The sequence below is a fragment of the Pongo abelii genome, chromosome 5, assembly GCF_028885655.2.
Source record: "Pongo abelii isolate AG06213 chromosome 5, NHGRI_mPonAbe1-v2.0_pri, whole genome shotgun sequence".
Lineage (NCBI taxonomy): Eukaryota > Metazoa > Chordata > Mammalia > Primates > Hominidae > Pongo > Pongo abelii.
The window spans coordinates 21766135-21780919 of NC_071990.2; the positions used below are offsets into that span (position 1 = coordinate 21766135).

A 14785-nucleotide genomic window follows, 5' to 3' on the forward strand; every position below is an offset into this window, starting at 1 on the left:
ACCTCAGATACAACTTTTCCCTTTTCAATTAAAATTAATTTCTGCAAAATAAAATGTAATTCTGATAATTTCAAACACATTTAGTCTCTTAGCATATTTTACATAAGTCAGCATCCTGACATTTTTGTTTTCCATTTTCTTGTGTTCCTTCATGATTTCGCCATATATGTGTCCCTAACTAATAGTTGCTTTATTTTGCATGTTTTAAAACTTCAAATATATGAAACTGGAATGTGTTTCTTCTATTGCCTTTTTAAAAATTAACGTTATATGTTTTGTGATGTGTGCAACTTTATACATTTATTTTCATTGCTGTATAGTACTACTGTGTATGAATGTACCTCAGTTTATCCATTTCCTGTCAGTGGACTTGTGGGTTTTGTTTTGTAGCAGATTCTGTCAATTCTTCACCCATGTCTTTTAGCTCTTTCTTGATGCACTCATCAACCTCCAGATGCATTATCTGCATCCGTGTCTAAGGGCTCTCCTCTCCATCCCAACTACAGAAAGCCTTGCGCATCACAGAAAGCCAGGAGTGCCCCTGGGGACAGGTCTCAACCAATGACTATGGGGAGTTGGGGTGTAAATACCGCAGCTCCCTTGGATAATTGCAGTTCCCCTAGTTTCTCTATGAGAGGATGCCCCAGTGATTCACACAGTAGTTGGTTTAATGGCACACCCTTTATTGGCTGCCTTTTCTTCCCTGTATTACTCCCCCATATCCCTACCAGTTTTTTTTGTTTATTTTTTTCTTCTAAATGAACTTAATTTTTATCTTAGGGTCTGCTTCTGAGAGGAGCCAAACTAAGTCAAGTAGTTTGCAGTTTGGTCATTGCAAATAATACTGCTGTGGACATTCTTGTATCCTGGTACACAGAGCAACTGGTACACAGTTTTTCTGGGATATATTCCCAAGGAGAATAACTGGATTACAGGGCATGCATATATTCCACTTTCTGAGTTGGTGCTGGCTTGTTTTTCAAGGTGGTTGGGACAAACATTCATGAGTAATGAGTAAAATATTCCTATCATTCAACACCATTGCAAACTTACCTTTGCTATTATGTTTAGCATAGTTTCTTATATAAGGTTTTAATTTGTATTTCTGGATACTTAATGAGATTGTACATCTTTACATTTATTATTGGCCATTTGTATGCAAATGAATATTTGCATTTGTCACTTCTTCTATGGTCTGTATTTTTTTTTTTTTTTTTTTTTTTTGAGATGAGGTCTCACTATGTTGCCCAGGATGGTCTGTTCTTGGCCTTCAAGTGATCCTCCTGCCTTAGCCTTCTTAGTAGCTGGGACTTCAGGCATGTGCCATTGTGTTTGGCTGTAATTTGCTTTTTTGTAGGAGCTCTTTATAAATTCTGGGTAGTAGCATTTTATGTGTCTTTTAGACATTCTCTCCAAGTTTGTGGCTTGTCAGCTCCCTTTCTTTATGAGTCATTTTTAATGAACAAACATTGAAGTCAAAGCACTTGGTGTTTTTTTTTTTTTTTTTGAGACAGAGTCCCTCTCTGTCACTTAGGCTGGAGTGCAATGTCGCGATCTCGGCTCACTGCAACCTCCGCCTCCTGGGTTCAAGTGATTCTCCTGCCTCAGCCTCCCGAGTAGCTGGGATTATAGGTGCCTGCCACTATGCCCAGCTAATTTTTGTATTTTTAGTAGAGATGGGGTTTCACCATGTTAGTCAGGGTGGTCTTGAACTCCTGACCTCAGGTGATCCACCTGCCTTGGCCTCCCAAAGTGTTGGGATTACAGGCATGAGCCACCACGCCTGGCACAGCACTTAGTCTTTCACAATTAAACGTGATGCTACTTGTAAGTTTTTTTAGCAGTCCTTTTAACTATAATGTTTGGATCATTTGCATTTAATGCAATTATCCAGATTGTTGGGTTTGAAATCCATTATTTTATTATTTCTTTTCTTTTTGAGAAATTTTTTTGTATTTTTAGTAGAGACAGGGTTTCGTCATGTTGGCCAGGCTGGTCTCGAACTCCTGACCTCAGATGATCCACCCGCTTTGGCCTCCCAAAGTGCTGGGATTACAGGTGTGAGCCACCACGCCTAGCCTATTTTATTATTTCTTTTCTCCTCTTTTCCTTCTCCCACACACTCCTCCTCCTCCTGTTGCATTTAATACTTCATACACAGAAGCAGAACTCCAATACATTTACATGTTAGCAGTGTTTTGTCATGTGGACAAGGAGAGGATTCCTTCCTATATTGGAATTGCCAGCTGTGTAGTAGATAACTGGAATAAAGTGTTTCTGATGGAAGGGGTTTGGATATCACTCATGTAGGAAAAGCATAGGAGTGTGCGTTTGTAATTCTGAACACATTCAGTGGGTGGCTTTGTTTGCTAATAAGGTGGTTCTTGAAATGCCACAGAACTGGACAAGTATGTTAGAAAGTCTCAAATACTTGAACATGATACCTACCTTTGAGGACTAAGTGAGACAAGTGATGAGTCAGTATATCAAGGCGATAGGGGAACATCTGTGGTAACTCACTGGGCCTATGATCACCTTCTTCTCAGGTCAGAAGTTCCATGCGAGAGACCCAAAGCCACGGCTCGCTTCATTCCTCTGACGAAGGCAAGCTTGCTGCTCAGCTCTTCTACATTAATCTGCCAATAAGTTCTGCAAAACTCACTTGGTTTTTTAAAAAACTAATTGAACTCCCATGAAAGCTTTATCAGTCAACCCTTAAGTCTTGCTGCCTTAAACAGATCAGTGTAAAAGGAGTTTTTGTAATGTTTATAGAATGAGGTTGTGTGAGGTCACTGAAATGGTGTTTGTTTTTCTTGCAGCTATTTCAGTGGCAGTTATACAAAGCTTGATATGCTTTGTTTGGGAATGTGTGATACTGTAAGCATGCCATTTTTGGTCTGTGCTAACTGAAGCAACATTTTACCCTGTGTGTAGATAGTGTGCTGTATAATCGTTCCTGTGATTTTAATAACAGAATTATAATATGTGAGACCTCAAATGGGTGTTAGACATCATCCAACTTCCTCACTACAGAAAAATATATAGGCAGAAAGAAATTTTAAAAACTCATTTCATCATGCCAGCTAGGAAATTTTGGCAGATTATGTAAAATAGAGATTCACCCACAAAATGTAATAGTAAAGTTTCAAGAATGAGAATGGCAGGCGGAGTTTCAGGAGGATGTCTGTTTCTCAAGTGAGGCATTCAGTAGAAAGTAGTGGAAAATTGGTTGGGGGTCATACATCTAAGCTTAGGAGCACTATATGCAATCTTACAATATTCTCAAGGCCAAATCTCATGCATATCTTTATGCAGCCCCTGTCAGAGACTGCGTTTAAGAAAGAAGACACTTTTAAAAAATGGTTAAAATGTTTTGTTTTGTTTTTTTTTTTTTTGAGACAGAGTCTCGAAGTCTCAGAGTCTCACTCTGTTGCCCAGGCTGGAGTGCAGTGGCGTGATCTTGGATCACTGCAGCCTCTGCCTCCCGGGTTCAAGTGATTCTCCTGCCTCAGCCTCCTAAGTAGCTGGGATTACAGGTGTGTTCCACTACGTCTAGCTAATTCTTGTATTTTTAGTATTGACAGGGTTTCACTATGTTTGTCAGGCTAGTCTTGAACTCCTGACCTCGTGATCCACCCGGCCTCCCAAAGTGCTGGGATTACAGACATGAGCCACCACGCCCGGACAAAATGGTAAATTTTTATGTTATGTATATTCTGCTACAATTAAACAAAAGAAAATGCAAATAAAGACAAAAGAGGCTGTGGATTTTCACCATTTTTTTTCTTGTTTTTTGGGTAGAGGGGAAGGCAGTTACCAACCCCTGAGGACAGGAATTGCTTTTGAAGTTAGGGCTGAGGGGATCATCAACCAAGCTGTAAAGATCAAAACTGGCCAGCCTGCCGGAGACTACCTAACCCTCTTCCTGTTTCTGCCATATCAAGTGAGGACTTTCTGTTGCCTCTGGCGATGCTACTCTGTGTGACTCATGATTCCACGTAGGCTTGAAGGAATGGTCTTTATTCAGTGCCTGTTAGGTGTGAAGCAAGGTATTAGAAATTGTATATACATTATCACATTGATGTATCACAGTCATCTGCTGGAGGTGGTATTTCCCTAATTTTGAGACAAAAAATGAGATTCTGAGAGGTAAAGTGTAGTCTCCAAGCTCACACGTGTAGCAGTTCAGAGAAATCAAACCCAGATCTCTGTTTTTGAACTCCTTGACCGTGTCTTTATAATGTCATTGCCTCAAATTTTGTATCCACCCAAGCTAAATGGAAGGAAGAATTTAGTACCTTAGACTTGGTATATCGTTTTTCAGGGGAAATAAGTATAAGAAATAGGATTTCGTTTGGCATGGAGTATTTCATTCATATATGAGATTTTTAGTGGGAACCCACTTGGTGCTAGACGTTGTTTGTAGGCGTTGGTGAGCCATATCTCTGTGCAAGACAGGTGTAGTCCTTGCTCTCAGTGAATAATAAATTATGTCATAGCTGTGTAAACCCACTTCATCTGCATGCAAAAATTTATTTGAAACTCAATTAAGGACAACAATTGAGCTTTTAACTATTTCTCTGTTACTTTTGTCACCATCAGCTGTGGTCTGGTTTAGCGGAAGCAAAATAGACAAATTCAGTTAAATGTCTTTCTTTGGAGAACTCCAAAAATGCAGATATTAAAAATAAATACACTGGGCCGGGCACAGTGGCTCATGCCTGTATTCCCAGCACTTTGGGAGGCCGAAGCCGGCAGATCACGAGGTCAGGAGTTTGAGACCAGCCTGGCCAACATGGTGAAACCCCATCTCTACTAAAAATACAAAAATTAGCCAGGTGTGGTGGCACGCACCTGTAATCCCAGCTACTCGGAAGGCTGGGGCAGGAGAATCGCTTGAACCCGGGAGGCAGAGGTTGCAGTGAACTGAGATCGTGCCACTGAACTCCAGCCGGAACTCCAGCCTGGGCGACAAGGCGAGACTCCGTCTCAAAAAATAAATAAATAAAAATAAAAATAAATACACTGAGTCTCATGATCTGAGAGAGTTAATGTTCTGTAAAGTTGCTGTGAACATTGAATTAGCAAATACTGAACCATTGCTCCTAGGGAAAATACAGGGTTAGGTTCCTGAGAGCCTCTGGCTGCAAGATTTTCATCAATGAACACATATGCTTATTTTATGTGTTTTATTTAGCATGTATTTTATTTAATATATGTTTTATTTGTATTTTAAAATATATTTACATTTAGATTTGATATATATATTTAATATATGTGTCAATTTAATATATATTATTGGTTCATTAACATTAAACTCATGGCTAATAGTGCTACAACTCATGCCTAAATGAAGCTTACCAAACACATGCCTTTTCTCTGCAAGGCACATCACAGACTTCTTGCGCTTAGGAACACTGGATATTAATAGCATTTCAGCCCTCCATTTGGGGGGCATTGCAAACAGTGAAATCACCAACAAAAAGCATAAAAATGCAAAGAACATGGCATTAAAAATGACACTTGTTTACATGATTGAAGCTGAAACAAGAAGGCAGCGTGTCACCTTGTTTAGCGTCAGCTGGGAATGTGTTTTGGGCAACTTAGAACTTTCACCGCTCTGTGCATGTTCGTGAAAGTAGGAAAGCACCACGCATATTGATTTTGGGGTTACACGTAAATTTCTGCAAGTTAGGTGAATTTGCAGATACAGAATCTGTAAACAGTAAGGTTTGACTGTATTAATGTCAATAATAAAACATAATGAGAAAAATATGAGATATTGCAATACACAGAATTCAAATAGGGCAATGGGAAGGTGCCTGGGGCGGGTGCTACAGATTGGGACGTCAGCTGAGGTGTCTCTGATGAGGTTTCATCTAAACTGAGATCTGGATTACAAGGAGGAACCTGTCCTGTGAAGATCAGGGGGAAGGGCATTTGAGGTGGGAGTACAGGCAGGGCGAAGGCCCCAAGACAGACAGAAAGAGTTTGGTGTGAGGAGACCCAAAGAGACCATTGTGGCTGCCAGAAATGGAGAGCTTTGGAGGCAAGTGCAGGCCTGGTCACTAGGGCCATGTCGGCTGGAGTGGGGGTAAGGATTTGTGCTCAGTGAGTGATTCTTAGTATATTCCTCCGTAAATGTTGCGACATTTTTTTCATTTTCCCTGCCACACTTCCTAAGTGGAGGTGTTGCTTTTTACTTCTTTGCTCTTTTTTGGTGTCCTAGACACAGTAGCCCCTATATGTGTTGAGTGACACCAAGCTTTCGTCTTCTGGTGCTGTAACCTTTCCTTCCTCCTGTGACTATTGTGAATGAGGATGGAGTATGAATGGGTGATATCATGAGAGAGAGTCTGCATTGTATTGTGTTGGCGTGGTGGGGGTGCTGAGGGGTAGGGAAGCGGGAAGAGGCAATGTGTACAGGAATAAAAGTTACTTAAATGCTCCAGGTCTGAGTTTTCTTAGTTGATGATTAGCAATGCCTATCAGGAAACAAAGGGTCGTCACCCAGGCTGGAGTGCAATGGCGCAATCTCGGCTCACTGCAACCTCCGCCTCCCAGGTGATTCTCCTGTGTCAGCCTCCCGAGTAGCTGGGATTACAGGCGCATGCCACCACACCCGGCTAATTTTTTTGTATTTTTAGTAGAGACAGGGTTTCACCATGTTGACCAGGCTGGTCTCGAACTCCTGACCTCAGGTGATCCACCCACCTCAGCCTCCCAAAGTGCCGGAATTACGGGCATGAGCCACTGTACCCGGCCTGGTCCTTGATAATTCTTTTTTTTTTTTTTTTTTTAAGACGGAGTCTCGCTCTGTTGCCCAGGCTGGAGTGCAGTGGCACAATCTTGGCTCACTGCAAGCTCCGCCTCCCGGGTTCACGCTATTCTCCTGCCTCAGCCTCCTGAGTAGCTGGGAATACAGGCGCCCCACCACCACGCCCGGCTAATTTTTTTGTATTTTTTTTTTTTTTAGTAGAGATGGGGTTTTACCTTGTTAGCCAAGATGGTCTTGATCTCCTGACCTCGTGATCCGCCCGCCTCGGCCTCCCAAAGTGCTGGGATTACAGGCGTGAGCCACCACGCCCGGCCAATAATTCTTAATACACATGGATTTATGATGGGCATGGAGCTGTTTAGCCAGCTCAAACCCTTCAGGAATGTGGCAAGGTAAACATCAAGGTAGTAGACTTCACTCTTGGCATGTCTGAACTCAAACTGGTGTTTTGCACGTCTGATGCCAAATTAACCCAAGTTTGTTTCCTCTACTTATTCATATTCCTTTTTTTTCTTTTTTCTTTTTTTTTTGGATGGAGTTTTGCTCTTGTCGCCCAGGCTGGAGTGCAGTGGTGCAATCTCAGCTCACTGCAACCTCTGCCTCCTGGGTTCAAGTGATTATCCTGCCTCAGCCTCCCGAGTAGCTGGGACTCCAGGTGCTCACCACCACGCCCGGCTAATTTTTGTATTTTTAATAGAGATGGGGTTTTGCCATGTTGGCCAGGCTGGTCTTGAACTCCTGACCTCAGGTGATCCACCCACCTCGGCCTCCCAAAGTGCTGGGATTACAGGCGTGAGCTACCATGCTCGGTCCTATATTCCTTTTAATTCCTGTCGAGGTAAGCTTTTAGTAAATGGATTTCATTCCACCCTTTGCTTCTGGTAAGAAGCAAGGACTGACGATGATAGAACTTGTAAATTTTTGAATTTCATAGTACACGGTTTATGTGTTGTGTTTGTCAAGTGTCCTTCAGCGTTATTTGGTGAAGGTGGGCAAATTAAATTTGCCTTTTTCAATATCCTCTGAATTTTTAATGAGCTGCTATATGTCTTGTCACTTTTTCTGCCCATAGCTATTGTTTTCAGCATAACTGTTCTATAATTCTTTTTTCTCTGCAATAGTAATTTATTTATTTTGCTTTTCAAGATGGCTCCCATTTGTTATGCAAGTTTTAGATTTTGTACAATATAGAGTGTATAAGACACCGTTTTTTTTTTTTTTAAACTGAAGAGCTATGGAATCTAGTATACCCAGTGATATAGCTATGACACATTTATCTAAGAAGGAATGTGTTACCACAAAGACAGTTTCTTTCTTTTGGAGAAATTTTCAAATGCATCAGTGCTTTAAAAAATCACCATTGTGGTATCCATATGTGAGGGTGAGTGATTTTTTCAGAGAGAAAAAATGTGTTCCAAATAGATATCGGTTGATTTCTTTAATCATAAATTTTATATTGAGTCTTTTTTTTTTTGAGATGGCCAGGCTAGAGTGCAATGCCACGATCTTGGCTCACTGCAACCTCCGCCTCCCGGGTTCAAGAGATTCTCTTGCCTCAGCCTCCTGAGTAGCTGGGGTTACAGGCATGCGCCACTACGCCCCGCTAATTTTGTATTTTTAGTAGAGACAGGGTTTCTCCATGTTGGTCAGGCTGGTCTCGAACTCCCAACCTCAGGTGATCCGCTTGCCTTGGCCTCTGAAAGTGCTGGGATTACTGGTGTGAGCCACTGCACCCGGCCTATGAACCTTTTTAAAAATAAACAAGCTGACTGTTTTTACCAAACACTATGAAAATACAATTATAAGCTATTATGTCAATTAGGAATTAGAGGTTCTTAGACCATAGCTCTGAGAACACACTAAGTCCTCATGCTAAAATTTATTTTAAACATAATTAAGAACAGAGGTGGTTTTAAACCACTTCCCTGCTAACTTTTTTTTTTTTTTTTTTTTTTTAAGACAGGGTCTTATTACTCTGTTGCCCAGGCTGGATGCAATGGTGCGCTCATAGCTCACTGCAGCCTCAAATTCCCTGGTTCAAGCAATCTTCCTGCCTCCGTCTCCTGAGTAGCTGGGACTACAGGCACACACCCCCATACCCAGCTAATTTTTTTGATTCCTAGTAAAGACAAGATCTTGCTATGTTGCCTAGGCTGGTCTTGAGCTACTGGGGTCAAGGGATCCTCCTGTCTCGGCCTCGGAAAGAGCTGGGATTACAGGTATGAGCCACCACGCCCGGTACTTCTAGTTTTTGACATCATCAACTATGGTTGAGTTATGCAGAATCAGATAATAGAGTAATTTAGCAAATAATCTTTTTGAAAATTACTTTTAGAGAACTCTAAAAATGTAGGTACTTTAAAACATTTTACTCTAGTCAAAATTTTCTCTTTTGGCACAAACACTATAATTTGGTTTTGGAAAACCTTGATTGTTTTGTACCTTGGTTTTCAACTCCAGAAGAAAAAGTCTAGTCGCTGCTAAAACAAGAATCAGCAAGTTGATGAGCTGGGTGTCTTTGTAAACAACTCCACACTTTCATGATTAAGTAAACAAGTCTCATTTGCATGCTGGGCATAGCTTGGGATTGTGGACTAGATAGGAAATTGTGGCTTTAGCCTTGCCACACTGCCACACACTACCTGCTGAACACAACACAACAGTTTATATTGAGAAAATGTGAATACACCTCCAGTGACTGGAAATACATCTCAATATACAAGTAACTTTATAAGCACATGCAAAGTTTATTATCTTTATGTGCATGAAAGCTTCTGTTATCAGTTTATCAAATATTACATCTTTGACAAAAATGTGTATACATTTGTCACTATGATAGTAAGGCATGCAAACTGCACTAGTACGGAGTTGTTTTGGTTTTGCTTTTTTAGAAAACTGATGGTCAGGTGTGGGTGATTTGCGACCTTATAGCAAATGCACAAAGAAAAGTCACATGTAGCCTTTAGGAGTTTCAGTTTGGGGATCTAAAGCAGCCTACTTAAAAGGAGGTTTGCATGGAGCTAAATTAATCCTTATTTTTATGTTATACACACATATTAATGATAGGTACATGTCTATCTCAGTGACAACATGTCTTGCCACACTTACATTTATATCGGATCTTTATCCTTCCTGCTGTATCTCCCAGAATGTAATTGTTGACCTCACTCTTTTTTTATTACATTTTTTTAAATTTAATTTTTACTTTTTTTTCCCTCTGTGACTCTAGCCAATGAAAATCAAGCTAATTAACATGTACATTATTGAGAGGTGACAGCGTGCTGGCGGCCCTCACAGCCCTCGCTCAATCTCAGCGCTTCCTCTGCCTGAGCTCCCACTTTGGCGGCACTTGAGGAGCCCTTCAGCCCGCCGCTGCACTGTGGGAACCCCTTCCTGGGCTGGCCGAGGCCGGAGCCGGCTCCCTCAGCTGGCAGGGAGGTGTGGAGGGAGAGGCACGGGCGGGAACCGGGGCTGCGCGGGGTGCTTGCGGGCCAGCGCTATTTCCGGTGGGTGTGGGCTCGGCGGGCCCCGCACTCGGAGCAGCCGGCCGGCCCTGCCGGCCCTGGGCAATGAGGGTCTTAGCACCCGGGCCAGTGGCTGCGGAGGGTGTGCTGGGTCCCCCAGCAGTGCCAGCCCACCGGCGCTGCACTGGGCCTTAGCTGACTCCCCGCAGGGCAGGGTTCGGGACCTGCAGCCCGCTATGCCTGAGCCTCCCCCACACCCTCCCCATGGGCTCCTGTGCGGCCCGAGCCTCCCCCAGCAGCGCCAACCCCTGCTCTACGGTGCCCAGTCCCATCGACCACCCAAAGGCTGAGGACTGCCGGCGCACAGCGTGGGACCGGCAGGCAGCTCCACCTGCCGCCTGGTGTGGGATCCACTGGGTGAAGCCAGCTGGGATCCTGACTGGTAGGGACTTGGAGAACCTTTATGTCTAGCTAAGGGATTGTAAATACACCAATCAGCACTCTGTATCTAGCTCAAGGTTTGTGAACACACCAATCAGCACCCTCTGTCTAGCTCAGGGTTTGTGAATGCACCAATCGACAGTCTGTATCTAGCTACTCTGGTGGGGACTTGGAGAACCTTTGTGTCCACACTCTGTATCTAGCTAATCTACTGGGGAGGTGGAGAACCTTTGTGTCTAGCTCAGGGATTGTAAACGCACCAATCAGCACCCTGTCAAAACAGACCACTCCGCTCTCTGTAAAAGGGACCAATCAGCAGGATGTGGGTGGGGCCAGATAAGAGAATAAACGCAGGCTGCTGGAGCCGGCAGGGGCTGCCCGCTGGGGTCCAGTTCCACGGTGTGGAAGCTTTCTTCTTTCACTTTTTGCAATAAATCTTGCTGCTCACTCTTTGGGTCTATACTGCCTTTATGAGCTGTAACACCGCGAAGGTCGGCAGCTTCACTCCTGAGCCAGCGAGACCACGAACCCACCGGGAGGAAAGAACAACTTCAGAGGCGCCACTTTAAGAACTGTAACACTCACCGCGAAGGTCTCCCGCTTCACTCCTGAGCCAGCGAGACCAAGAACCCCACCAGCAGGAACAAATTCCGAACATCAGAAGGAACAAACTCCGAACACGCTGCGTTTAAGAACTGTGACGCGAGGGTCCGCGGCTTCATTCTTGAAGTCAGTGAGACCAAGAACCCACGAATTCCGGACACATTACCTCACATAGTTTTGGGGGAGTAAAAACATTTATTTAAAAAGATTCAGCCGGGCTTGGTGGCTCGCGCCTGTAATTCCAGCGCTTTTGGAGGCCAAGGTGGGTGGATCATGAGGTTAGGAGATGTAGACCATCCTGGCTAACATAGTGAAACCTCGTCTCTACTAGAAATACAAAAACAAAATTGGCCTAGCGTGGTGGCGGGCGCTTGTAGTCCCAGCTACTTTGGAGGCTGAGGCAGGAGAATGGCGTGAACCCGGGAGGCAGAGCTTGTAGTGAGCAGAAATCGCGCCACTGCACTCCAGCCTGGGTCAGATCTCATTTTCAAATGACATGGTGTGCCATCATTTATTTTTTTCATTCATTCATTCATTCAGGATGTTTTCGCTGAATGCCTGGTATGTGTGGTAAGGAGAGAAAGGAAAAAAGCAAATCGTAATTGCTTCATCCGGGAACTATGGAACTCGGAGTCGAATGGGGAGACAACTCTTTGATATTTGAAGTATTAGAGTTAAGAATAAAAGAGTTTAGGATTCAGGGCCAAAATAATAAGTAACAGTTGATTCGACAGGAATTTCTCAAAAGGGGTCCTCAGGATGAGGAGGCACTTTCAGGGAGTAAGATATAACTTAGGTTCATCCCGGAATGATGAGTAGGAATCAGAATAGCTAGAAGCGAGGTAGCAGTAAAACAATTCTGGCAGAATGTTGCAGTTTCGTATGAGGAAAGACTTGTTTTAAATAAAATACTTCCCAGAAGATAGGCAAACATTAGAAGTAAGATTTTTTTTTTTTTTTCAAGATAGGGTCCCACTCTGTCACCCAGGCTGGAGTGCAGGGGCATGATCTGGGCTCACTGAAACCTCCGCCTACCAGATTCAAGCAATTCTGGTGCTTCAGTCTCCCACCTGCTGGGACTACAGGTGCCACCACGACTGGCTTTTTTTTTTTTTTTTTTTTTTTTTTTTAAGATGCAGGCTCGCTCTGTTGACCAGGCTGGAGTGCAGTGGCATGATCTGGGCTCACTGAAACCTCCGCCTCCCAGATTCAAGCAATTCTGGTGCTTCAGTCTCCCACCTGCTGGGACTACAGGTGCCACCACGACTGGCTTTTTTTTTTTTTTTTTTTTTAAGATGCAGGCTCGCTCTGTTGACCAGGCTGGAGTGCAATGGCAGGATCTCAGCTCACTGTAACCTTCGCCTCCCAGGGTGGTTGGCAAGAGATTCTCATGCCTTCACCTCCCAAGTAGCTGGGACTATAGGTGCATGCCACCATGCCTGGCTGATTTTTGTATTTTTAGTAGAGACGGGGTTTTGCCACGTTGGCCAGGCTGGTCTCGAACTCCTGACCTCAGATGATCTGCCTGCTTTGGCCTCCCAAAGTGCTGGCATTCGGGCATGAGCCATCTTGCCCGGCCTAATTTTTGTATTTTTAGTAGAGACAAGGTTTCCCCATGTTGGCCAGGCTGGTCTTGAACTCCTGAGCTCAAGTGATCTGCCCACCTTAGCCTCCCAAAGTGCTGGGATTACAGTTGTGAGCCACTGCGCCTGGCCCAGGATTTTTTTTGAAATAAAATTATTATATATATATATGTGTGTATATATATGTGTGTGTGTGTGTTTAATTAGAGAAAGAAGTAAAGAAGGAATGATCAATGATGTTGGTATAATTCTAGTGTAAAACGATCCAGCATAATTTATTCACTAAATATTGGCAAAGGATTACATATTAGCTTTTCAGATGGGTGGTTATTGTTCTGATAATGATGAATAAGTGTCTCAAAATTGTTGCCTAAAAAGAGCAAAAATAGGAATAATATGAATTTTTTTTTTATTTTTGAGACGGAGGCTCACTCTGTCACCCAGGCTGGAATGCAGTGGCACCATCTTGGCTCACAGCAGCCTCCGCCTCCCTGGTTCAAATGATTCTCCTGCCTCAGCCTCCAGAGTAGCTGGGATTACAGGTGCCACCATCACGCTGGCTAATTTTTGTACATTTAGTGGAGACGGGGTTTCACCATGTTGGCCAGGCTGGTCTTGCACTCCTGACCTCAGGTGATCTGCCTACCTCAGCTTCCCAAGGTGTTGGGATTATAGGCATTAGCCAACTTGCACAGCAATAATATGCATTTTTAAGACCCTGTAAATATTTTATTTATTCTAGTCAATACCTTTATTGAAAAGAAACACTTTTTCTACTTTTGTGACAATTTATCGTGTTAGACATGCAAATCTGATAGATGACAGGAGAAATAAAGGCTGTCCATTTCCCTTGTAACCCCACCTCAGAGATTTTCTTTTTCTCCTCAAAATTACTTTAGGGACCTGCAATAGAAATGACATAAGAGGCCAGGTGTGGTGGCTTATGCCTGTAATCCCAGCCTGGGTAACATGGTGAAACCCCGTCTGTCCAAAAAAAAAATTTGCTGGGTGTGGTGGTGCACACCTGTAGTCCCAGCTGTTTGAGAGGCCTCAAACAGCTGAGAGGATTGCTTGATCCCAGAAGGCAGAGGTTACAGTGAGCTGAGATGATGCCACTGCACTCCAGCCTGGGCGACAGAGCCAGATCCTGTCCCTCCCCCTAAAAAAAGAAAGAAATGATGTAAAACTGTGAATTTTGGATTTCTAGGGGGCCAGGACCATTTAAAATTCCTAGAAAGAAGTATGACTAAATTGTTGTTGGTTCTTTTTGAATATGCTAGTGAATAAATTCTTCTCATGAGTTTTGAAAATTAGTTCGTATGGGAAAGTTGCCCAAGAATTATAGTATCACAGGGCCAGAAAGGGGGGATAAAAGAAACATTTATTTTTGTCATTTTAATCAGTAGAGTAAGTCAAAAATGGGGAATATTCTTTTGTCAGTTGTCAAGAAGGGGACAGTCACACCTGCTAAGCAGGTTAAGCTTGTTTTTGAAAGCTTGCAATGCAATTTGCAGTAATTTTTTTCTCCTGCCACTGACCAGATCCAAAACTTTATGTTGTTCACACCAGAACCAGTTATTCAATTTATGAAGCAGTTGATGGAAACATTTGCTACTCATGCATTGCATCATTCATTCATTCGTTCATTCATTCATCCCATAAGAGTTATATGCCTATTTACCAGTAAGGCATCATGGTTGTGTATGTATGGGTGGCTATACCTTCAGGGAGGAAAAGGTATAGGGAATATGGTGGTGAATAAATATCCCTGGGTGTAGGGTTCAATTGTGAAAATAAAGCATTACATAAACAAATGCAACCATTATTAATTAGTTACCTTCTATTAGCTAGCTTGGATTTTATTTGGCAGATAATGGGGTTGGTATGATTTGTGCCATGTCACTTCTCTGTGACAT

General features: G+C 43.1%; 1 protein-coding gene across 25 annotated transcripts in view; it reads left to right on the forward strand.

The window, feature by feature from the left end:
* LOC134761654 (uncharacterized) overlaps positions 1-14785 on the forward strand; it is a 985940-nt gene that overhangs the window by 86811 nt on the left and 884344 nt on the right. For 3 of the 25 annotated variants that reach the window (XM_063725380.1, XM_063725379.1, XM_063725381.1), the window contains one exon: positions 2547-3380. The exons of 20 other annotated variants lie outside the window; for them this stretch is intronic. In XM_063725380.1, coding sequence (XP_063581450.1) covers positions 2547-2696 — 150 coding nt within the window. In that variant the 3' untranslated portion in view covers positions 2697-3380. Of the gene's footprint in view, positions 1-2546; positions 3381-14785 lie in introns of those variants that run through there. 2 more of the 25 variants (XM_063725385.1, XM_063725384.1) reach the window with 1 other exon arrangement.